The sequence below is a fragment of the Clarias gariepinus genome, chromosome 5, assembly GCF_024256425.1.
Source record: "Clarias gariepinus isolate MV-2021 ecotype Netherlands chromosome 5, CGAR_prim_01v2, whole genome shotgun sequence".
Lineage (NCBI taxonomy): Eukaryota > Metazoa > Chordata > Actinopteri > Siluriformes > Clariidae > Clarias > Clarias gariepinus.
The window spans coordinates 233,845-260,300 of record NC_071104.1 but is presented as its reverse complement, the minus strand read 5'-3'; the positions used below and the strand labels follow the sequence as shown (position 1 = coordinate 260,300).

Below are 26,456 nucleotides of genomic sequence, written 5' to 3'. Positions count from 1 at the left end.
TAAACCCGCAAATAAGATACCCAGATATATTTCCTCTCCACATTGTCTTTAAGCTCCATCCGCCTTAAATTATACATGTTTAAAACAGATGATTTAGGGATCATCGCAAAATGCCTCAAAGCAACAAAAAGCGTAGAACGATATTGATCTTCCCTTCTGTTCAGCTCCTGAAGGATCAAAAAGCAACTTTGTTACCGCACTGGAAACTATAAATGCCAGACTAGTACTGCCTGATAAATCTTTAACAAAAATACAGAAACATCAGCATACACATTGGAATAAATGAAATGACATATATAATACCGAATGTTTCCTTATATATTGGTCCTCGGCAATTAACATGCCGACGTTAAACCGTTATTGTTGCACTATGGTTCCACTTTTTATTTTAATTTACTTGTATTAATGATCCATTTCTTTGCGTGTGATTGTTTAGTTTCGAGTCTCCGATGTTTATTGTCAATAAAGAAAAGCATGAATTAAAATAGGTACTGTCCTATTATTTTCCACTAATTCCCTCCCGTTGATTGCGCCTCACCTGTCATGCCTGTATTCCCCACTAGGGTGGCGCCACACACTTTGAGAACCAGAGGGTTAGATGTTGAGTTTTTATGTGCTGAAGTGTGTGTGTGTTTTGTTAGATAGAGGAGACGCCGCAGGATGAAGTTTTTCATTTGCAGTGAAACATGTTTTGTATACGCAGCCGGCGCTGTCCATCCTCTTCTGTTGTAGCATTGGAGACCGACGCCTCTGCTAATTTTATGTTTTCATCGCCTGTCTACCACAGCTGAAGATTTTTGTCCGCTATGCCTTCAGTTTGTGTGTGGTCATGTGACTACATGTGGTTATTGTTATTGCGTCTGATTGGTGAGACACAGTCATGTGGTCGATCCACCAGCTGCATTTCTCTGGCAAAGTTAAAGAAAATCTTCTGTGTAGAATAAATGGTTTAAAAAAGAGTAACGAGTCGAGTGTAGCCGAATGTAGCGGAGTGAGAGTAGCGTTTCTTCTTCACAAACCTACACAAGTAAAAGTATAAAGTATTGTTCAGTAAAACGACTCATAGAAGTCCTTTTTCCCCTCAAAAGGTTACTCAAGTTAATGTAACAGAGTAAATGTAACTCGTCACTACCCACCATAATCAAAGTTTTAGTGTGTGTGTGTGTGTGTGTGTGTGTGTGTGTGCGTGCACAAAACCTTCATCCTCCTGCCGCTTGTGCCTGAAATGTTTTCTAGGAGAGAGACTGAGCCCTTTATCATTTTCTCCTAAAAACGCTGTGAGCGGTGTGTTAGTTCCGCTGTTAGACCCAGAGTAAGGATCCAGTCTCGGACACTACACTTACACTTTTGTATTGTATTGTACAGTTTCTCATCTTATAGTCTTTTTTACATACTTGTTGAATGAAACAAATAATCTATATAAAATAATCAGTGTCATTATTTAAAAATTATAAGCAAAAATCATTTTTTTTTTTGCTAATTCTTTATTTCCGAAGATAATTGAGATGTTGTAAGTCATTGGTAATAGATACATTAACTGGGACTAATTTTCTCTTAGTATATTATTAAAGGGATGTCATGTAGTGTAGTGATAGATCTAGGTATATACTGTATATACTGTATATATATATATCCTCTGAACCCCAGGACAGATGGGGTCAGGGTTACTGTATGGGGTTGATACAGACTTTGTTTTTATAAACATTTAACAATGCTTAAAATTATAAAATAACAAATAAATAGAAATGAGAGTAATAAAATGAAAAATGTAAATAACGAATACAAGTTTTAAATAAAAAGAACAAACTCTAATTATTACACTATTTTAAAATGACGTTTTTAATTGTAATAGACTATTCCTTCTGCACGCTGAGACTCCAGGACACGTGGTGGCGCTAACGGGACTTCAGAAAACTGGCGAAGAAAAAGCCGCTGCTCGCATGAGGACTATTAGCGAACGGAACCGGATTAGATTGACGTGTTTACGACAGTGACCGTAGTTTCCGTTAGATGTGACAGAGTGAGGAATTGAAGCGCGCGCGGTCCGTGTCAGAGGAATTAAACCAGCTTTAAACCCTGCGGTAAGTTCTACCGAAGCGCGAGACCAGTGTCACGTGACACGGAAGCAGCGCCAGTAGACGCAGTGTTGATCAGAGTACTGATCCGTGTACAGCTCGTGAGGACTGAAAGACGGAGTGTGTGTTTATTTACCATTAGATTCAGTAGTGTGTGTGCTTCATCTGATAGCTCTCACTCAGTTCACTTCAGAAGGCTTTCATTGGCATGAATGTTAAAAGCAATTCTAGACGTTTTATTATATAATAATTACCACCTAGAAACATTAAACATGAAAAAAAACAGATAAACAACAGTCGTGTGTAAGAAGAGATTTAGACTTCAGTCTTTGTGTTTGATTATTGTGAATAAAATGTTTCTATGTATGTGTTTTTTGGATTTCCCCCTGAATTTTCTCCCCTAATTTAGTCGTGTTCGATTCCTCCCCGTCACTAGGGGGCTCCACATTAATACTATCGATACCACTCAGTGGGGAGGGCGAGGACTCTCTCTTCCTCCAAACCGCGTGACGCCAGTTGACCGCATCTTATCGAGCTGCTCGCTCACACACCGTTGGGCGAGGCGTAACACACTCGGAGGACAGTGCTATCCGCTCCCTCCGCTCGCGCGAGCTCACAGACGCCCTGATTGGCTGTAGAGCCGTGATTAATGTGGGAGCACTGAGTACCTCTCACTCCTCCCCCTGAGAGAGCTCGGCCAATCAGATCTTTAGAGATCAGAGCACTTTACCACTGCGCCACTCGGAGGACAGTTTATATGTATGCTTAAAGTATTTAAATAAACTTGGTGTTGTTCTGAAGAATAGTATTAATAATAATAATCTGTGTTTAGAGGTGTTCTAATGAGTTCAGCAGGAGACAGACAGTGCTTCTCCAGGAACTCTCGGGCTCCTGATGCTCCTCCCTCACAGGTAAGACTTAATGATAAGCTGCGGTACAGAAAAAGTCCTATTAAATAATGTCCTATTAAATAATGTGGATTAAATGAAAGAAATGTGAAGAAATGTTTTACTGCGACAGGCTGCAAGGTGACTAAAGCGACTAAATATTGTGTTGTTTATGTAACAACCTCAGCAGCAACCTCATTTCCCCTCTTACAAATACTACAGTTTCCTCAGAAGTAGAAAGACTAAAGTATTTTTATAACGATACCGAAGTTTAAGTTTTGCTTATAATATTATCAATTTTATTTTATAAATATAATAATGAAAAACGGGACTAAATACAAATGCGCGCCACACTTTTCACATATTTATTTGTCAAAAAAAGTTATTGTTTTTCTTCCACTTCACAACTCAGTGCCACTTTGTTGTCATCCGTGCCATAAAATCCCAATGAAACACATTTACGTTTGTGCTTGTAACGTGATAAAATGTAGAAAAGTTTATGGGGTGTGAATACCTTTATTTCTTCTTTATCTTTGACTTTATACAATATCACTACCTACCGAACTGTAGTGTGGAGCAGAAGATTGTCAGGGAAAGCAGGAAATTACTTCACCATGTGTGATTGTTGTTTGATGTTTAGCGGTGTGAGGACATGAAAGCCAATGCTTCAGTGTCAGAAATCTGTGTGAAGAAAGAGGAGACGCTGGAGCTGAACATCTGCAGCCGTGGAGACGACCTCGACACCACACCCAAAGATATCTGCATTAAAGAGGAAGATCCTGGGTGTAAAGACCTGCTCTGTAAGACATCAGACCTCTCTGGAGCTCATTAACACTCTCACTCTTTACTCCACACCACACACCACCTAGGTACTAAAATACAGTAGGGGTTGTTTGTTTTGTCAAAATAATTTTTAGGTTAAAGTAACTGTCAGGCTTTAGTTAGGCTCTCCGACTCAACCAACGCCATATCTAATTTCTATCCAAAATAAAATTAAAATTTCTATCGGGATTAATAAAGTTGCTATCTATCTATCTATCTATCTATCTATCTATCTATCTATCTATCTATCCATCTATCTATTTAAAACAGTGAATATTTTGAACACTTAAAAAACATTTAGGGACTGAAGACACCAAGTGACGATGTGTTTCAATTCAATTACATTTTATTTGTATAGTGCTTTTAACAATTGTCATTGTCGCAAAGCAGCTTTACACACTCAAAAAAATTATTTAAGTCTGTATGGAATGTAAGTGTGCATGAATCAATATGAGCAGATCGTCTTTGATGAGCAAGCCGCGGGCGACAGTGGCAAGGAAAAACTCCCTGAGATGGTAATAGGAGGAAACCTTGAGAGGAACCAGACTCAACAGGGAACCCATCCTCATCTGGGTGAAACAGAAAGCAGTAAATGATCTGCATTTATACAGTGTGTTAGGTGGCAGCCAGTTCAGCTATAACAGGTGATGTTAATTGATGTAAATATGGAGTCCAGGTAGTTATTGGAGATAATTGCAATCTTGAACTATCGACCAACCGCAGCCAAGTCAAATCCTCAGAAAAACAGCTGTCAACACCAGTCGAGGCCAGAACCGTCTTTATGGTAAAGTGAAACAGACACCAGATGCATCCCAAAGAGACACACGGGGCATCCATATGACGAGATCTCCAACTAGAAGCGGGGCACCAGGATGGGTCAGACAGGTCTGGAGGGCAGAGGGAGTCTGGATCACTGGCAGCTCAGGAACGACATGTGTAGCTCGACATAGAGAGAGAGGGGGAGAGAGAACAGAAGAGGGGAGAGCAGAAGAGGAGAGATAACAGTTAGGTATGGTCGCAGTCACATAATGTATAATGTGAATGCATATTTGGTGTAGAGTGCAAGCAAAGACTCCAGCAGGACTAACTATAACAGCATAACTAAAAGGGAGAGCCAGAAGGAGAAACAAACATGAGGGCTCCCTGAGATGTAAAGCAACCAATCACCTCACCGTCAGCAAACCTGAGTGATCAATGAGAGTGTGGAGGACAGCATCTAAACATACCAGTTCACCATAATACTCTACGTCCATGAGTCCCCAAGATCTGCCCCTTTATCCAAGACAAACTTATTTAAAAACATGCTTGATTAAATAAATAGGTTTTTAGCCTGGACTTAAACACTGAGACTGTGTCTGAGTCCCGAATACTATTTGGAAGACTATTCCATAATTTTGGGGCTTTGTAAGAAAAAGCTCTGCCCCCAGCTGTATTTTTCATAATACGCGGTACTGACAAGCAGCCTGCATCCTTTGATCGAAGTAGGCGTGGCGGTTCGTAAGACACTAGCAGTTTGCTCAGGTACTGCGGCGCGAGACCATTTAATGCTTTATACGTCAAGAGTAGTATTTTAAAATCAATGCAAAATTTCACAGGGAGCCAATGAAGTGAAGATAAGATAGGGGTGAGGTGCTCATATCTTCTGGTTCTAGTGAGGACTCTCGCTGCTGCTGAAGCTTGTTTATGCATCCAGTTGAACAACCAGACAGTAAGGCATTACAATAGTCCAACCTAGAGGTGATAAAAGCATGAACTAGTTTTTCTGCATTGTTTAGCGACAGTATATTTCTTATCTTGGCAATATTTCTGAGGTGAAAGAATGCTATCCTGATAATATTATATACATGAGCTTCAAATGAAAGGCTGGAATCTATAATCACACCGAGGTCTTTTACTGTTGCACTCGATGGAACAGAAAGGCGATCTAAAGTGACGATCTTAAATCTTACTTCTAGCTGAATGCGGTCCTATGACTAGAACTTCTGTCTTATCAGGATTAAGCAGAAGGAAGTTAATTAACATCCAATCTCTTATGTCCTGATCACATTGCTCAACTTTAGTAAGATGGTTTTTCTCATCTGGTTTCTGACATATAACTGTGTGTCGTCAGCATAACAATAAAAAACTAATACCATGTTTACGGATTATGTTGCCTAGAGGAAGCATATATAGGGAAAAAAGCATTGGACCTAAAACTGAACCCTGCGGAACGGCAAACTCCACTAGAGAACATGCAGAATAATCACCATACTGATAACGATCTGTTAAATAGATCCAGGAGAGCCAGGAGAGGGCTGTACCCTTAATTCCTACTACATTTTCTAATCTGTGAAGGAGAAAACTATGATCACTGCACTGAGGTCGAGTAACACAAGTATAGTGACACAACCCTGATCAGAGGCCAATAGGAGGTCATTTACTACTTTAACGAGTGCTGTCTCTGTGCTGTGATGAGGCCCAAATCCTGACTGATACAGTTCATGTATGCCATTTCTATGTAGATATGAGCATAGCTGCTCCGCTAATATCTTTTCCAGAATCTTAGAGATAAAGGGGAGATTTGATATTGGCCTGTAACTGGACAGCTGACAGGGGTCGAGTGAAATTAGTTCATTCTCTTTAAGGGGAGTAAAGTGTTCTAGGTTCTGATCTGACATGGCTAGATTAACATCTGCATCAACTACATTGTCCGGTTTCAAAGCCCCAATTTTATGCCTAATATTTACAATTTTATTATTAAAATAGTTCATAAAGTCCTCACCATTGCACAATTTTGTTGTGGAGATTTCTGCAGTGGTCTTATTTCTAGTTGATTTGGCTAGGGTATTAAATAAGAATCTAGGATTATTTTTGTTATTTTTTATAAGAGTGGAGAGATACGTTGATCTAGCTACGCTAAGAGCTTTTCTATAGTTCAGGATGCTCTCCTTCCATGCTATTTGAAATACTAACAATTTAGTTTAACGCCATTTACGTTCTAATTTCCGAGCGGTCTGTTTTAAAGTGCGCGTGTGATCGTTATACCAGGGAGCGAGTTTCTTATCTCTAATAATTTTTGTTTTGACGGTAGCTACATTATCTAAGGTATAGTGAAATGTCGACTCTAAATATTCAGTCGCCTGATCGAGTTCTGTGGTGTCAGACGGTGATCCAATCAAAGTTGTTAACTCTGGGAGATTACTGATAAAACTCTGTTTGGTAGTTGATGTGAATGTACGTTTCATACGGTAGTGCGGGTGCTGTGCGTACATTATAACTATACACACTTTAATTGAGACAAGATAGTGATCTGAGCTAACTTTACACAGTGGAATTCCGAATAAATTTTTTATACTTAATCCGAATAATATTATTAAATCTAAAGTGTGACCTGCTTTATGAGTGGGTCCTACTACACACTGATTTACTCCTACCGAGTCCAGTATGGACATAAATGCTGTTCTCAGAGGGTCTTCTGGGTTTTCAAAATGAATATTAAAATCTCCAGCAATTAACACTTTGTCTACAGAAACGACTAGGTTTGAGAGGAAATCTGCAAATTCACTAAAAAATTCAGAGTACGGCCCTGGAGGTCTGTAAATGATGATTATCGGGATCAACTGAGCTGACTTCATATTTGTAGCTACACTTATGTTATTATAGAGAACTTCAAATGAGTTTAATTTGTGTCCGTGTTTTTATACAATAGTCAGATTATCATTGTGAATAACTGCGACGCCTCCTCCTCTACCAGTTAACCGAGGCTGGTGTATGTAGCTGTATCCAGGAGGACTAGCTTCATTTGGAGCCACATACTCGTCCTGTTTAATCCAGGTTTCTGTTAAACAGAGAATATCAAATTTCTGATCTGTGATAATTTCATTAACTATAACTGCTTTAGATGTGAGAGATCTAATATTTAACAGTCCTAGCTTCAGATCAGAGGTGCCGGCTGCGCATTCAGGATGATCTGAGTTTGTGGTATCTATGTTAATTAAATTACTAAAACAGACATTCTGAGTCTTTCTAAATTTGTGTTTAGCTCGGGGAACAGACACAGTCTCAATAGAGTGAACCCTGAGTGACGACTCTATGCAGCTAGCAGACGGTTGGTTTAGCCTGTCTGTCTGCTCCCTGGCCTGGGCTCTGGATTGTCACCTGTTAACTAGGCCTCTTCTGAGACTATGAGCTATACTACAGGAAATGAGAGCAGCACCTTCCCGAGTGGGATGGACACCGTCCCGCCCTAACAGGCCAGCTTTGCCCTCAAAGGTCTTTCAATTGTCTATGAAGCCCACGTTGTTTTCAGAGCACCACCTGGACATCTAGCGGTTCAGCGACCATAACCTGCTGTAAGCTATGTCGCCACGTCTCATTGGGACGGGACCAGAGCATACTACCTCATCGGACATCACATTAACTAATTTAACCACCTCTGTAAAGTTATTCTTACTATTTTTACTTGCGTATATCATTAGCTCCAGCATGTACCACTATCTTAGAGAACCTATGCTGTCCTAGAGCCCTAAGATTACCTGCTATGTCCCGTGCTCTGGCTCCCGGGATACACCTAACCACTGCCGCTGGCGCCCCTAAAGGCCTGGCTAATGTCACATGTCTCAGTATAGAGTCTCCCATAACCAGAGCTCTTTTAGGTTTCTCAGCGGGTGCATCACTGAGGAGAGCAAACCTGTTGGACACGTGAAGCATCTCTCACTCACCTGGACACTCGGAGGGGGAATTATGTGAAAATGCTCTTCATCGACTACAGTTCTGCATTTAATACCATAATTCCCTCCACACTTACCACCAAGCTGGAGCACCTGGGACTCAGCTCATCAATGTGTCAGTGGATCTACAATTTTCTGACTGGCAGACCACAGGCAGTAAGGATGGGCGGACATGTCTTAGCCTCCCTCACTCTCAGCACTGGAGCCCCCCAGGGTTGTGTTCTGAGCCCCCTGCTGTACTCTCTGTACACCCACGACTGCGTGGCCACTATCAACTCCACCACCATCATCAAGTTTGCTGACGACACTGTTGTGGTGGGCCTGATCACGAACAACGATGAGACGGCCTACCTGGAGGAGGTTGGAAATCTGGAGAGCTGGTGCCAGAGAAACAATCTCCTCCTGAACGTCAGTAAGACAAAGGAGCTGATAGTGGACTTCAGTACAAAGCAGGTGAGGAACTACCAGACCCCCGTCATCAACAGGAGCCCAGTGGAGAGAGTGGACAGCTTCAGATACCTCGGTGTTCACATCACGCAGGACCTGGCATGGTCCTGTCACATCAACACCGTGGTAAAAAAGGCCCGGCAGCGTCTCTACCACCTCAGACGCTTGAGAGACTTTAGACTGCCCTCCAAGGTGCTCAGGAATTTATACTCCTGCACCATAGAGAGCATCCTGACGGGAAATATCACGACCTGGTTCGGGAACAGCACCATGCAGGACAGACGAGCTCTACAGAGGGTGGTGCGATCAACTGAGCGCATCATCCGCATCGAGCTCCCTGACCTGCACTCGATCTACAGCAAGCGGTGCTTGACCAAGGCCAGGAAGATCGTGAAGGACCTCAGCCACCCCAATAACGGACTGTTTACTCTGTTGCGGTCTGGGAAGCGATTCCGCTCCCTGAAGGCCAACACAGAGAGACTGAGGAGGAGCTTCTTTCCGCAGGCGATAAGGTCTCTTAACCACAACCACACCACTATGCAGAACTAACACAATCTTTTCATAATTGACCAAATCAGTCAATCTTTTTACATCCATGGACACTATGGACAATTACACGCACACCTTCCTTCATATCTACACTACATGTTGTACGTTTACATCCTGGACCAGTGCACAAAGACACTTTAATAACTTTGCACACCTACCTTCACAACTACACTACATGTTTACGTTTACATCCTGGACCAGTGCACAAATACACTTTAATAACCTCTGCACAAAGACACTTTGTTCTATGCATATTTGCACACCCAGTACAGTATATTTTAATTTGTACAGTATATTTCTATTTTTATGTACATCATATTTCTATTTTTATTTTTAGTTCTATTTTTCCTAGTTTAATTTAATTTTTCTATTTAATTTTCTATCGTATTTCTTTTATTCATATTTATTTCTTATTTGTAAACTTTAATTCTCTTTTAAGGTCACTGGCAGTCGTATAAGCATTTAACTACATTTCGTACTGTGTATGACTGTGTATGTGACAAATAAAATTTGAATTTGAATTTGAAGCGCAGAAGAGGTGTGCTCCGGTGGGCTAGCCTTAGCGTTAGCTTTGGTTGAACGAGTATGCCGTCGGTTCGTCACCCACTCGCCCCGCTGTGAGGGCTCTAATGCCGGAGTCGGGGGCTGGTTATCTCCGCCTGCGGCACCCAGACTGTCCGCTACGGGAATAACACTGCTCTCACACTCTCTAACCCTCTCTGTAGTCTGGATGCGCTCCTCTAACGCTGATATCTTCTCCGTCAGAGTGCTCACTAACACACACCTATCACAAGTAAAATCACCACTAACGATGGAGGAAGAATGTCTAAACATCCTGCACTCTACACACTGAACGAGCTGAATATTATCAATTATATCGTACCTGAGTCGGAGTTTAGTTGTTCTAAGCTGAAATCCGTTTGTTGTTCTTAGACGAAGAAACTTGCGCATTCTCCAAAAAGCGAAAATAATGGAAAAAAGGCGAAGTCCAATAGTATGAAAAACTTAACAAAAATAGTTGCTGTTAATATTATTATGTTGTGTTTCAGGTATAATTTTGTCCCATTCTTCCTGCAAACAAGTCTTAAGGTGAGCAACAGTACTGGGTCTTCATTGTCACATTTTGCGCTTCAAAGTCTCTATTGGAGACCGGTTGGGACTGCAGGCAGGCCAGTCAAGTACCCGTATCCTCTTCCTCCGCAGCCAGGACTTTGTAATGTGCAGAATGTGGTTTTGCATTGTCTCATTGAAATATGCATGTGAGTTTTTGGAAAAGATATCTTCTTGAAGGCAGAATATTGTGCTCCAAAATCTTTATGTACTTTTCAGCATTAATGGTGCCATCACAGAAGTGCAAGTTACCTTTGCCAAGGGCCCTGACACAACCCCATACCATGACAACCCTGGCTTTTGGACTTGTTGCTGGTAACAGTGTGTTACCACTGTGTGATGGTCCATCCCAGATGCCTCTGAGTCCAGAGAGGTCGACGGCGCTTCTGGACACTGTTTACATAGGGCTGGTGGATGTAACTACGTATTGTGTTCACTGTTGTTCAGCTTAGGCTTCCGCCCTTGTGCTTTACCCACTGAAATTTCTGCAGATTCCTTGAATCTTTTAATTATGTTATGCAATGTTGAAGGTGGAATATCCAACTGTCTCCCTATCTTTTTTTTTTTAAACAATGTTTTTCAAAGAAAGATGTTTGTTTGTGTGTGTGTGTGTGTGTGTGTGTATATATATGTGTGTATATATATATATATATATATATATATATATATATAAAATATTCCCCCCCATGCATGGTTTTATACAATAATAATGCGTATGTACAGTGGGGGGAAATAAGTATTTGATCCCTACAGATTTTCTAAGTTTGCCCACTTACAAAGAAATGAAGGGTCTATAATTTTTATCATAGGTTTATGCTAAAGGATTGAGACAGAATATTAACCAAAAATACAGAAAAAGCACATGATACAAATGTTATGATTCAAATACTTATTTCCCCACTGTATATCTATGCCCTGATATATTTGAAAAAAAAAAGATAAAATACTTTTTCTCTCTACTCCCAGACTGTGAGGTTTGCAAATCTTTCTTCTTCAACAAATGTGAAGTTCACGGGCCGCCAGTGTTCATCGCTGATAATCCTGTACCGATGGGAGTCCCTGACCGAGCCAGACAAACTCTTCCTCCTGAGTTAGAGATTCAGGAGTCCAGTAGTCCTGATGCAGGCCTGGGAGTGTTTAATAAAGGGGAGACAGTTCCAGTAGGTGCACACTTCGGACCCTACCAGGGAGAGCTGGTAACCAAAGAGGAAGGCATGGACAGTGAATACTCCTGGGTGGTGAGTTTATCATGAGTTTATCATAAAGTATTTTAAAACTTGCATATTAGATTTTGTAGCAAGTAGCAAAATTGATACCAATACATAAAAGTAACTAACTCTAAACAATACCATTCATTTTGCTAGTGGTGCGTGGAGACACCAAGTACATGGGTAATAATAGTAATATTAAAAAGACCTATTTTTTGATGAAATAAGAAATGTTTAATACTATATTAATTTTTTCCAATTTTATTTGTATAGCGCTTTTAACAATTGTCATTGTCGCAAAGCAGCTTTACACAATCAAAATAAAATTATAAAAAAGTGTATAAAATATGGAAAATATATGTGAATCAGAATGATCAGATCGTCCCTGATGAACAAGCCGAGGGCGACGGTGTTGAGGGATAAACTCCCTGAGATGGTAATAGGAAGAAACCTTGACAGGAACCAGACTCAAAAGGGAACCCATCCTCATCTGGGTGATAACGGATAGCAGGGATTGATCTGCACTCATACTGTGTGTTAGGAGGCTGGAAGTTCAGTATAACAGGAGATGTGGAGAAGTTCATATGGAGTCCAGTTTGTTAGGCAATGTAGTAGGCGTGGCGGTAGGACACTAGCAGTTTGCTCAGATACTGCGGCGCGAGACCATTTAATGCTTTATACATCAATAGTAGTATTTAAAAATTTATGTGTGTCTCAACATACTTGGCGAATAAAAACCAAATTTTGATTCTGACTATCTGCTTGAGATAATGTCTTGGTATAGGATCTTAATACACAGGTTGATTTTAAAGAAGAGATAAGTAAAATCAGTTTATTCTCTTCAAGGAGAGTAAAGCATTCTGGTAAAGGTAAAGGTTCTGATGTGATGTGGTTAGTTTATCATTTGTATCGCTTAAATTGTCTGGTTTCAAAGCCTGAATTTTCTAATATTTATGATTTTGTTATTGAAAAAGTTCATAAAGTCGTCACTACTGTATGTTGTTGTTATGGAGATTCCTGCAGTGGTCTTGTTTCTAGTTGATTTGGCTACAGTACATAAGAGTGGAGAGAGAAATTGATTTCACAAGAGTGAAGAGATACAAATTTAAATTTTAATTGTCACGGACAATTTTTTTTTTTTTTTGAAAATGAAGTTTTTATTGGTTTTCTTAAACATAACATACAAGTACAAAAATCCAACAACAACTAGGTTAATGTACTATTTACAAAACAAACACAAAAACAAACAAAAAAAACAAACAAACAAAAAAAAACTTACACAATAATGGTGATCACCGAGTAATAACCAGAAATACCACTGTAAAGCACCACAGATTAAGCAAGTTATAATCTAAACATGGATCTATTATCAGTCATCCTTAGAAACTACAGTCTGAATAAATTTCTCCCATATTTCCACATCTTTATAATTTTGATTCAATTTGGCTAGCAGTTTTTCATATGATACATTCTCAGTCATAAATTCAATCCACATTTTAATTGTAGGACATTGAATATCTTTCCAAAATTTAAGTATCAGTCGTATTGCTGTGACTACACCCACTGTAATAAGAGAGAACTCAATGTTTTTGATCTGTAAGATCTCTGATTTATCTCCCAACAAACATATCCTGGGTGATACTGGAATATCAATTCCCAAACATTCTCCTACATATTTTAACACAGCTTTCCAAAAAGGTTGAATCTTTGAACATTCCCATAGAGCATGCATATATGTACCATTTTCTTCTTTACATTTCCAGCATTTATTATCTTCCCTACAACCCATTCGAACTGGTGTGTAATAATACCTATGTAATACCTTATATTGAATAAATTTGCCTCTTGCTTCTTTTATATACTTTCCACTGTTGGACAAAATTCTCTTCCAGGTGTCTTTATCTATGTCACTATCGATGTCTCTCTGCCAAATCAGTCTTAGGTTTTCACAGTTATTGTCATTGATCCTTAAACAGAGTTGGTAAAATTTAGATGCCCTTTGGACAGGTCTTGGTAGTTCAAGGAAATTTTCTAAAACATTTTTATTTTGTTCCATGGGAACCTTTACCATCAAGCAGTGCCTAATTTGTAAGTATTTCCAGAATTGATCACGGCCTTCTAACTGAAATTTTTCTTTTAGATTATTAAAAGACAAAAGCGTATTATTACTAAATAAATCCTTTAGTGTACGTATTCCGTTTCTAAACCACTGTCCCCAAAACAAGGGCTTTTTACCAACTCTAATGTAAGGGTTATTCCATATTGAAGAGTAATGTTGACACCAGTAAGAAATCCGACATTTTTTGTGGGCAATTTTCCACACCTCTTTAGAATGACGCAGTATTGGGTTGTTCATTGGGTGTTTTAAATCCCCCTCTGAATTTTGGGAAAGAGCCTCTATTGGCCTGAAAGGGGAAGTAAGTTGTCGTTCTATCAATACCCAATCTAAATCTGAATCCTCATTCCCCCAATGTCTAGCGAGCTTAGAGATTTCAAATGCTATTTTATAGAGCTCTACATTAGGTAATGCTAAGCCTCCCATGTCTCTAGGCAACCATAATTTATTTACCCCAATCCTGGGTCTTTTACCTTCCCATAAAAAATTCTTAATCATAGCATTATACTGTGTATATATCTGAGGAGGCATGGTAACATTCCTGATATGTAATTAAACTGTGGCACTACCACCATCTTTATTATATTAATCTTCCCCCATAAAGTTAACATAAGTTTTTTCCAACTATCTAATTTTTTCTGTATTTTCTGCAACAAAGGTTCCATATTTAAATACAATATCTTATCTAAATTAGGGCTCAAATTGATGCCCAAATATTTAATTCCTTTATTCATCCATTTGAATTTAAATGTGTTCACTGAGGAAGAGAAACATGCTTGTGATACAGGCATAGCCTCTGACTTATGCCAGTTTATTTTATATCCTGAAAATTTTGAATAAGATTCAATCACATTAAAAAGTGCTGGTAAGGAACACGTTGGTTCTTTAACTAAAAGCAATATGTCATCAGCATATAATAATAATTTGTGTTCTCTTTCCCCAGCAAATATGCCTTTAATTCTTGGGTCTTCTCTAATCATTGACGCAAGCGGTTCTAAAACTAATATAAAAAGTAATGGACTGAGAGGGCAGCCTTGACGGGTGGACCTAGACAAATAAAAAAAAGAAGAAGTTATTCCATTAGTTATTATAGCTGCTTTAGGGTTGGAGTAGAGAATTTTAACCCACTTCACAAAACCTGAACCAAAACCATATTTCTCTAAGGCAGCAAACAGAAACCCCCACTCCACCCTGTCAAAGGCTTTTTCCGCATCTAGGGATATTGCCGCAATTGGGTCTAAATTAGAATGATTCATCCATATCAGATGTAATAACCTCCTCATACTGTATAATGTATCCCTTGAGATTAGCCAATATTTTGTTTACTTTGTAAAAAAAATTCAGGCTCCTCCTTATTTGGTGCATATATATTGCACAGCACTACTTGAACATCATTAAGCTTAGCTTCTATGCAGAGTATACGGCCGTCCTTGTCTTTATGTTGCTTTGCTAATACAAAATTTACTTTTTTTCTCACTAGAATAACTACTCCGCTTCTCTTGCTTGATACCGAATTGTGAAAAACATGACCGACCCAATCCCGTCTTAATTTCAAAGCTTCCCTTTCGTCCTTAAAATGTGTTTCTTGCAAAAATGCAATATCAACTTTCTTTAGCTTAAGATATGTAAGTATTTTCTTCCTTTTAACAGGTGACCCACATACATTTATATTCCAAGTTATAATATTTGTAATTTGCCTATCCATCCCACACTAATAAAATATAATACTTTGCACCTAATGTGCTCCATGACAACTTCCTTGCTGTGCTCCAAATAAGAAGGTAAAATAACCCTTTAACATATAAACTGGTATTATCCTCACTGTCACATCTGAGTAAAAACCAACGGATAAACTTCCACCATTTTTGTGAACAACAGAACCTTAAAATGCATACAAAAAATTCGAAAAAGAAAGAAGAATGTAAACAAAAAACACTGTCCTTAAGGGACAGAAACCCGATTGTGGGTGAGACCTTTTGGTCCGTGATGCTCATAGTCAGCGCACATGCTAACTCGGGAAGACAGACCCCAAAGCTTTCCCGGACCCACCTTCTGAATCATGTCTCATAATACTTCGACTTACATATTTCCAGTGATTTACTCATTACCTCTTTGTGTCTGGATGTGATCCTTTATATACCTTTCTGCTTCCATGTGATCTGTAAACCCCGTTTCTTCCCCTTCCAAGTAAACTTAAGTGTCGCTGGATGAACCAGCGTATGTCGAACCTTGTGGTCCCAAAGTAACTTCTTCGCTGTGGAGAATTTTTTCCTCATCATTGCTCTCTCCCTCGACATATCCTCAAAAAAGGACAGCTTGCAGTCTTCCCATTTTAATCCTTTGCTCTTTTTTGCTTCTGCCAAGACTCTCTCCCTCGCGGTATAACGCAGAAATTTCACCATCACTACTCGGGGACGTTGATCATCGTTAGGCTTAGGTCCGAAACTCCGGTGACTGCGCTCTATCTCGAACTTCAGTCCCATCAACCCGAAGCCCTCTGAAAGGATCTTAAGCACGTACTCGTTCATTTTGTAGCCTGCTTCTTTCCCCTGTTTAAGGCCGAGTATTTTAATGTTATTCCGTCGGCTACGGTTTTCTAAGTCCTCGGTTTTATTCCAAAGCTCGTCCACAAGTTTCACCATCCTCTCGCTATCACCCTCCAGACGATTCGATACATCCTCCACGTGCGAAATACGAGACTCCGCTTCATCGAGTCGGGCCTGCACGGAGCTAATCGCATCTTTAAGTTCCGTAGTGGTCGCTTTAATAGTGACCACATCACTTGCTACCCCTTGTAAAGTAGAGTTCATTTTGCTAATTTCGGCAAAAAGATCTTTCAAATTCGGGTTTTGATTAACTTTACTTGACTCTGGCGACGGGGAGTCGCTAGCTTCTGCGCTCGTTGTTTTTAGGCGTGTTTGAACCCCTCGAATTGCCTGCTTGGAAGATGTCATCTTGTCGTCTGTTATTTACTTCAAGTAAGAAGTAAATTATCAATCGAAATTTGTGTGAATTTGCGAAGCAAATATCCTAAGTAATGTAATTACTGGTGGGTATCCAGGGCCGTGCTCTAGCGTGCTGCCATTTCCCAACTTGACATCACGTGACTCTGTCACGGACAATTTAATGGACAGTCATACACAGTATGATATGCATTGAAATGCTTAGACAACTGCTTGTGACCTTAAAATAAAAGACTTTGAAATAGAAAATAAATATGAAACAGAAGGTAAATTTAACTAAGAAAGAATAAAACAAAACATAGAATTAAAATAACATAACTATAAAGTACAAACTATGCAATATAACAGAAATATATGAAAAATATAGAAGAATAAGAGACAGCTGTACTGTACAGGACCAAATATACAATATAAGAAACATATATGAAAAATATATGAAAAATATGGAAAATGAGAACAGCTCTGCAATACAGAGATATAGAATTTAGGACTGTATGTGTGGGAATGAGGTTGAATATAAATTGAGTTTAAATAGAAATGTCACAGATTTAAAGTGTTTAAAGTGACTGTGCATCCGGGTAACAGAACGTCCACTATTTCAAATATGCTTGAAAGTGACATATTTAAAGTGACTTGTGATAATTTAACTAATGTCCACAAATGTGTAGTTGTGCAGTGGTCACTAGTGTAAGTGAATGTCCAGAATGTCAACAGTGAGTGCAAAACCGTGTGGATGTGCAAAATGGATCAGTACTGTGTGGTGTACTGATTAAGAGGCCGTATTGCCTGCGGGAAGAAGCTCCCCCTCAGTCTCTCTGTGTTGGCCTTCAGGGAGCGGAATCGCTTTCCTGACCTCAACAGAGACAACAGTCCATTGTTGGGATGGCTGAGGTCCTTCACAATCTTCCTGGCCTTGGTCCAGCAACGCTTGTTGTAGATTGAGTGCAGGTCAGGGAGCTACATGGTGCTGTTTCCAAACCAGGTTGAGATGTTTCCCTTCAAGATGCTCTCTATGGTGCAGGAGTATAAGTTCCTGAGCACCTTGGAGGGCAGTCTGAAGTCTCTCAAGCGTCTGAGGTGGTAGTTCAATTCAATTCAATTTTATTTGTATAGCGCTTTTAGCTATTTTCATTGCCACAAAGCAGCTTTACACAGTCAAAATAATTATTTAAGTTTAAGTGTGTAGTGACGCTGTCGGGCCTTTTTCACCACGGTGTTGATGTGACAGGACCATAACAGGTCTTGCCTGATGTAAACATCGAGGTATTTGTAGCTCTCCTTTCTCCCCACTGGGCTCTCGTTCATAATGGGGGTCTGGTAGTTCCTCTCCTGCTTAATGCTGAAGTCCACTATCAACTCCTTTGTCTTACTGACGTTTTGAAGGAGGTTGTTCCTCTGGCACTAGTTCTCCAGATTCCCAATCTCCTCTAGTTAGGCCGACTCCTTGTTGTCAGAGATCAGGCCCACCACGACGGTGTCATCAGCAAACATAATGATGGTGGTGGAGCTGGAAGTGGCCACACAGTCATGTGTACAAAGAGTACAGCAGGGGGCTTAGAACACAACCCTGGCGGGCTCCAGTGCTGAGAGTGAGGGAGGCTGAGACATGTCCACCCATCCTTTCTGCCTGAGGTCTGCCGGTTAGAAAATTAGAGATCCACTGGCACAGAGATGAGTTGAGTCCCATGTGCTTCAGCTTGGTGGTGAGTGTGGAGGGAATGTGTTGAATGCTGAGCTGTAGTCGATGAAGAGCATTTTAACATAATTCCCCGTTCTAGTGTCCAAGTAAGTGATGTGTGAAGGAGATGAGAGATAACATCATCTCATTTTGACGGTAGGCGAACTGTAGTGGGTCCAGTGTGTTTGGTAGAGATGAAATGAGGAAGTCTTTGACCAGGCGTCACTGACCACTTCATCACTACTGAGGTGAGGGCTATAGGGCGATAATCATTGGGGGAAGCAGGATAAGGTTTCTTCGGAACAGGAACAATGATGGACTCTTTGAAGCATGTGGGGTTCACCGACTGAGATAGAGAGGGGTTGAATATCTCTGTGAACACAGGTGCTAGCTGGTCTGCGCAGGCTCTGAGAATACGACCTGAGATGCCGTGTGGTCCTGCTGCTTTCTTGGTTTTCACTCTTGAAGGTTCTCCTCACATCGTGCTCTGTGATGATGAATGTGTTTCCGGTGCTGGCAGTGCCTTCCTGTCTGCTGCCGTTGGCGTCGCTAGCATTAGCATCGCCTGCGTCTTTAGCTGCAGTTTCGAAGCGAGCATAGAAAGTGTTCAGCTCGTCTGCTAGTTTCCGTCCGTAGCACTGCTTCGCCTCTTTCACCGCCTTCCAGACGTTGTATGACGCAGCCTTGTATGGTTCCATGTCCCCCGACGCAAGGCCCTCGTTGTAGGCAGCGGTGCGAGATCTCAGAGCATCGCGTATGGTTTTATCCACCCACGGCTTCTGGTTGGGAAACGTTCTGATAGTCTTTTTCTCCACGGTATCACCTGCTAGTTTCCTAATAAATCCCACAACCGCTTCTGTAAACACGCTGACGTCATCATCGAAGCTGTCTCTGAAAATGTCCCAGTCTGCGTCATCAAGTGCGTCCTGTAACGCGGCCACCGATTGGTCCATCCAGCGCGCGACCTCCCTCTGAACCGGAACTTCCTGTTTCAGCCTTTGTTTGTATTTTGGCATGAGGAAGATGGCGGCATGGTCGGATTTCACAAACGGTGGACAAGATTGTGCCATGTAGCCATCCCTGACTGTCGTGTAACAGTGGTTCAGTGTCTTTTTGCCCCTGGTGGGGCAGGTGATATGTTGATAAAAGACTTCCCCGAGTCCCGTGTCCTGTCCATGCGGTGAACCAAGAAGACCTCGGCCGGCTGGATGGCGTGGACCAGCACCGCTGGATTCAGCCATGTCTTGCTGAAACAGAGGAGATTGCAGTCTTTAATGTCTCTCTCGAACTTTACCCTGGCCTTGAGGTCATTGAGCTTGTTCTCCAGTGTGCATGGGCTCTCAGCCTGTTCCTGACGCCGGCTTGTTTCCCTCTGGGCCGCCGCTTCGCGTCACGTCTTTTGTTCTCACTCAGGATCTCACTCGGCCAGCTCAGATCTGGAGTTAAAAACGTTGAATTGTGAGTACATTGTATACCAATATGAACAAGAGTGTCTCTATCATACCTAATGTACTCAATGGTGATGAATCGGTCGGTTTAAAGTCACTGAAAGATAACTTAAAAGATGAAAACAAAGTAAAATAGATCGGAACAGTCGTGACGGCACACATGTCAATGATCAAGTAAGAGTGGAGAGATACAAAGATCTAACAACACTGCGAGCTTTTCTATAGTTCAGGATGCTCTCCTTCCATGTTATTTGAAATACTAACAGTTTAGTTTGACGCCATTTGCGTTCTAATTTCTGAGCGGTTTGTTTTAAAGGCTGTGTGTGGTCATTATACCAGGGAGCGAGTTTCTTATCTCTTGTAAGGGCCTTTTTAGCCCAAATAAATGAGGGGACGTGGAAAACCAAGCTTTCACCCAAATGATAGTTTTAATAAATTAAAATTGTACATTTAACTTAAGAAAAGCAATATTCAAATTTTAAATCAAATAAACTACTCAAAAAGGTCAAAAGAATCAAAGTTAAATTCAAACTAATAAACTTAGAAGAATTTATCTGAATCCAACAGACCCCAGCAGGAAGAACTTAAACCAAACTAAACATGAAAACAACTACCCTCTACCCCTAGACAACACAATAGGGACACATTTATAGGGATGGACCAGTTCATTTTTTAAACACATAGGGTAACCACAAGATCACAACAAACTAAACAACTAAACTAACAAACATGGGCAGTTAAATAACTAATAAATTAAATAGATATTGAAAAACAGAACATTCAGAAGAAGAAAAAATCAAAACCATATACATATAGATACGCACAAACAAAATGGCAGACAACCAGTTCCCTCCCACAGTTAGTCTACATGTTGGTACGGCTGGTGGAACCATAGTCGCGGTTGATGCGGCATGCCAGACCTTAATAGTTGACGAACCACAGTGAGAGCTCAGTGCAGCAGTTCCAGCCATTTACACCTCAACAGCCCGATGGTAACTTGAACTCACAGAAAAATAATATTTACTCAAAATATACAGTACAACATAAACTAGGATGTGTGCACTCCACCCAGATATGATGCACTTATAAATAAATATCTAAATGAAATGAATTGTGTTTGTCTTATTGTTTAATATAAATAAATACCAAAGCAATTAACTTAACAAAATACTAAATAATAAATGCAGTGAATGGGTCTGTGCACATGTTTATGTAGATGTGTGTGTGAATGCACATATTACCCTTTAATGTGTGGCTGATGGCGGGCCATCACATCTCTAATCATTTTTCTTTTAACTGGAGCTACATTATCTAAGGTATAACGAAATGTCGACTCTAAATAGTCGCCTGGTTGAGTTCTGTGGGGTCAGACGGTGATCCAATCAAAGTTGGTAACTCTGGGAGATAACTGGTAAAGCTATGTGTGGTAGTCGATGTGAATGTACGTTTAATACGGTAACCCAGCGCTGTGCGTACATTATTACTATAACATTGAATTAATTATTACTATAATTGAGACAAGATAGTGATCTAAGATAACTTCAGACAGTGGAATTGTAAATAAATTTCTTATACTTAATCCGAACAATATTATTAAATCTAAAGTGTGACCTGCTTTATGAGTCGGTTCTACTACACACTGATTTACTCCTCCCGAGTCCAGTATGGACATAAATGCTGTCTTCTGGATTCTCCAAAATGAATATTAGAGTCTCCAGCAATTAACACTTCAAATTCACTGAGAAATTGAGAGTACGGCCCTGGAGGTCTGTAAATGATGATTAGTGGGATTGACTGAGCTGACTTAAATTTAAAGAGAACTTTAAATGCATTAAATTTGAGTCAATGTTTTTGTACAATAGTCAGATTATCATTGTGAATAACTGTGACGCCTCCTCCTCTACCAGTTAACCGAGGCTGGTGTATGTAGCTGTATCCAGGAGGACTAGCTTCATTTAGAGCTACATACTCGTCCTGTTTAATCCAGGTTTCTGTTAAACAGAGTATATCAAATTCCTGATCTGTGATAATTTCATTAACAATAACTGCTTTAGATGCGAGAGATCTAATATTTAACAGTCCTAGCTTCAGATCAGAGGTGCCGGCTGTGTATTTAGTGTGTTTTTAATTTTTGGTTTCTATATTTATTTAATTACTAAAACAGAATTTCTGAGTCTTTGTAAATTTTTGTTTAGTTCGGGGAACAGACACAGTCTCAATACAGTAAACCCTTAGTGACGATTCTGTGCAGCTAGCAGACGGTTGGTTTAGCCTGTTTGTCTGCTCCCTGGCCTGGGCTCTGGATTGTCACCGATTAACTAGGCCTCTATATAAGGGATCAGTAAAACTCTCCTAAAGTGGGCCAAGGATATGAAGGTTACATGGGGCCAGATCAGGGCAGTAAGGGGGATATTCAGATAATTATTATTCTTTCATTGCAGCCACTGCATTGGGACGTGCATCACAGAGCCTCACAGCTGATCAGATCAGTAATCTTGTTCGGGTTACCCATCTCGTGCAATAAAATCTCAATACCTTTCTCAAATATGGTGCATTTCTTTTAATTTGAAGGTATCGATTGCTTTACAGTTTTTTACAGATGCTAGGACACATTTCTCAATACTTGGGTCACTTTTGCAAAACTCTTCACACACTTCTCCTAACTGACTTTCAGCTTGGCAAAGCAGTTCATTTCACATTCAAAATGCACTACAACTAGCAAAACACTTTATTCAGGTCTCAAATAAACGTATTCTTCCCGAACACTAGCAAAGGTCGACAGCCGACATACACACTTTGTCACCCACAAAACAATGACTTAAAAATCACTAACAACATGTAGCATTACAGTGTTTTCTTGTGTAAAACAAGGACACATTTCTGTTATAATTGCAATATATATTGTTTATATCTAAATGTTACTGGAATGAATCAGACATTATGCAGAATTCGTCAATATTTTATATTTATTTATTTATTTATTTATTTATTTTTTGCACTAAGTAATTCCAAAATTCTTTCCCTTCCCCCTGTGTGAGGTAACCGTTGAGTCCTAAGCAGACATGCAAAAACAATTACACCAAAGTTTTTTTACTTCTGAAATGTGCAACTGAGTCACCGCCCCATGCAGAATACACCTCACCTGTTGGTTTGCTGGAAAACTCTAACAATAGACGCCACTGTAGAGCTGCAGATGTGTCTGTACTCTCTGACCAGCCTCTCTCATTGGGAGACCATGATTTACTACATGATCAATTACAGTAGCTCTGATCTCTTCTCAGACTACAGCTCTTGATCTTCCTCTTATTCTTCTTCCACCACGCATACGTATTCCTCGCCCCCTCCCAGACACTCTTCTTCCTCTTTCAGCCACTTCTCTATTTCTGCCTGGGTCCATGTTCACATCACAATACAAACCTATTCAGCAGTCGTCTCCGTTTGTAATGAAATTGAAAGAGTAACACCTGTGTAGATGTTCATCTACAATGAGAATCAGCTGTGGCTGGTTTAACTGCCATTTTAGATTTAAATATGTTTCAATAAAATATTGCCGTTGAATTTTGCTGTCTTTTTCAGTTTTGCATTATGTTATTGTTTTGAATATAAGTTTAACAGTTTTGAAAACAGTATGTAAGCACGTGCTAAATGTCCTGTACGTATAAAGATTTTTGGCAGTTGTTGTGTCTGAGTGAGAAAAGAATTGATGAAATTTGAGAGATGTAGTCACTGAATGCATTTTGTGTCAAAACAATGATAATTGATCCCCAGTTTAGCCCACATGGACTTCTGTTGTGCTCACTGTGTGAAGAGTTTTGCAAAAGTGACCTTAGTATTGAGAAATGTGTCCTAGCGTCTGTAAAAAACTAAAAATTAAAAAGTGTCTTTTTTTTTTTACAGATATCCAGGAGTAGACAGTGTGAAGAATACATAGATGCCAAGAGAGAAATGCATGCAAATTGGATGAGGTGAGGAACACTCCAGACGTTAGTTTTTTGTTTAGTCATTGTTAGAAGAATGTGATCTTTACCATGTCTTGCTGATGCTTAGTCTGTAACTTTGATCTGATTTTTACTTTGCCTCATTCTTTAAGGTATGTAAATTGTGCCCGTAATGATGAAGAACAGAATCTTGTGGCATTTCAATATCGAGGGGAAATTCTGTATCGCTGCTGTCGACCAATTAAACCAGGACAGGAGCTGTTGGTGTGGTATGAAGGGGAGTACGCCAAAGATCTTAGCCCTGTGTTTGACTCCCTCTGGAACAAAAAGTGCTCCAGGACTGGTAAAGTCTTTCTGTACATACTGCAATTAAACTTCCTATCGAATACTATTTAGTTATATTTGTATAAAGGGAGGAGCCCAGTTAGTCAACACCAGTCTAGATCAGGTACTGACATCCAATCAGTCATGATGACTAACATGAAATCATGAACCCCAAGATTTACACCTTTAAACTAGAGAAGAATTATTTTACAAGAATATCTGAATAAACTAACAGGTTTTGAACCAAGACTTCAAGAATAAAACTTTAAAAAAAAACAAAAAAAACAGGAAAACTGTAGGTCTACCACCTGGTATAGTCGTCATTATTTTAGATACTAAATAAAGCCCGGCACCTTGTAATTAAAATAGGTGTAGCGGGTGCAACATTTTATTAGGTAGTGCCGATTGTTTCAGGAACTGTATGATTAGTGTCGAGTGAATTGTCATAAGTAGATGTGTTCCCCATTTCAGACATGATCAGTAGCTGCTTACAGGTCTTTTTTTTAAGTCCATGTTGGTAAATCTTAAGGCGTGTGAATTTATACACGAGCAGCACCATTCCCAAATTATTTTCTGTTTTTGGTTTCTTGGATTACAAATTAGTCTTCTTGCTAACAATCTCAAATTTTAACCCTAAACATTCATTTACATTGTAAACCTTTTACAGTTTATAATCTTAGTGCATTTTGTTTCTGATATTTTTGTCCTTTCACTTCTCCAGATGTAAACAATGCTCATGTGCAAGGCTTTTCTTGCTCCACATGTACTCTTTCCTACGCATCTCACATTTCCCTAGACGAACACATCAAGAAATGTCACTGCAAAGAGTATGTGAGACTGCAGGAAGCAGAAGAAATTAAATACGAGCTACAGATTCCATCTAAAGGATTCGGTAGTGAGCCAAAATCATCAGGTTCTCTTAGTTCTGATGCTTCTCCAAGTGATCTACAGAAGGAAAGTCACCACTGCTCAGACTGTGGAAAAAGTTTTGGTTATCAGCATGCCCTCAGAACACATACGTGCAGTCATGTAGGAGAAAAGCCACATCACTGCTCACAGTGTGGGAAGAGTTTTTATCAATGGAGCAATTTCCAAAAACACGAGCGCATTCACACGGGAGAGAAGCCGTATCACTGCTTACAGTGTGGGAAGAGTTTCACTTACCAAAATCTTCTCCAGCGACACCAGCGTGTTCACACGGGAGAGAAGCCGTATCAGTGTTCACAGTGTGGGAAGAGTTTTGCTAACCAGAGTAATTTCCAACAACACAAGCGCATTCACACAGGAGTAAAGCCATATCAGTGTTCACAGTGTGGGAAGAGTTTCCATCAGTGCAGCAATTTCCAACGCCACCTGCACAATCACACGGAGGAGAAGCCGTATCGCTGCTCACAGTGTGGAAAGGGTTTTACTTATCAGAACCTTCTCCAGCGACACCAGCGCGTTCACACGGGGGAGAAGCCGTATCACTGCTTACAATGTGGGAAGAGGTTTGCGCATCAGAGTGCGTTCCTACAACACCAGCGCGTTCACACCGGAGAAAAGCCGCATCACTGCACACAGTGTGGGAAGAGTTTCTCTAGCAGGGGTAATCTCCGACAACATCAACGTGTTCATAAAGGGGAGGAGTCAAATTTACATTTGCAAGGCAGACAGTCGCTTTCTCTACAACACCAGCGCAGTCACGCGAGAGAGAAGCCACATCTCTGCTCACAGTGTGGAAAGAGTTTTACTTACCAGAGTCACCTCCAGGAACACCAGCGCATTCACACAGGGGAGAAACCTTATCACTGCTCACAGTGCGGGAAGAGTTTCCATCGGCAGAGTACTCTGAAAGTTCACCAGCGCATTCACACGGGAGAGAAGCCATATCGGTGTTCACAGTGCAGGAAGAGTTTTACTCAGCAGAGTAGTTTCCAACGACATAAATGCACTCGCACAACAGACGAGGCTTGTTGTTCGTCGCAATTTGGAAAGACGTTCATTATTCAGTTACAGTTAAGGCCTTCAAGTGCACTACTTCAGGGGCATGAATTAAAGTTGTAAAAACCTGTTGTTTTAAGTAATAAAACATCTGTAGGGAACATCTTAGTCTGATGGGGACCCACGTCAGTGTTCTCATTTTGGAGGAAAGGCTTTGTGTCTTGATCAAGACAGACCTTGACCCAGACCTCATGAGAAC

General features: G+C 40.3%; 1 protein-coding gene across 2 annotated transcripts; it reads left to right on the top strand.

The window, feature by feature from the left end:
* The first annotated feature begins 1,930 nt into the window (after positions 1 to 1,930).
* LOC128524214 (histone-lysine N-methyltransferase PRDM9-like) lies at positions 1,931 to 26,456 on the top strand. 2 transcript variants are annotated; one of them, XM_053496660.1, is made up of 7 exons: positions 1,931 to 2,081; positions 2,908 to 2,986; positions 3,603 to 3,762; positions 11,566 to 11,837; positions 23,910 to 23,977; positions 24,103 to 24,293; positions 24,996 to 26,456. In XM_053496660.1, the coding sequence occupies exons 2-7, from the start codon at positions 2,918 to 2,920 to the stop codon at positions 26,318 to 26,320; spliced, it is 2,085 nt and encodes a 694-aa protein (XP_053352635.1). In that variant the 5' UTR covers positions 1,931 to 2,081; positions 2,908 to 2,917; the 3' UTR covers positions 26,321 to 26,456. The 2 variants fall into 2 exon arrangements, with proteins under 2 accessions (XP_053352635.1, XP_053352636.1); XM_053496661.1 differs by lacking the exons at positions 1,931 to 2,081; positions 2,908 to 2,986 and adding an exon at positions 10,539 to 10,578 and having other exon boundaries at positions 3,635 to 3,762.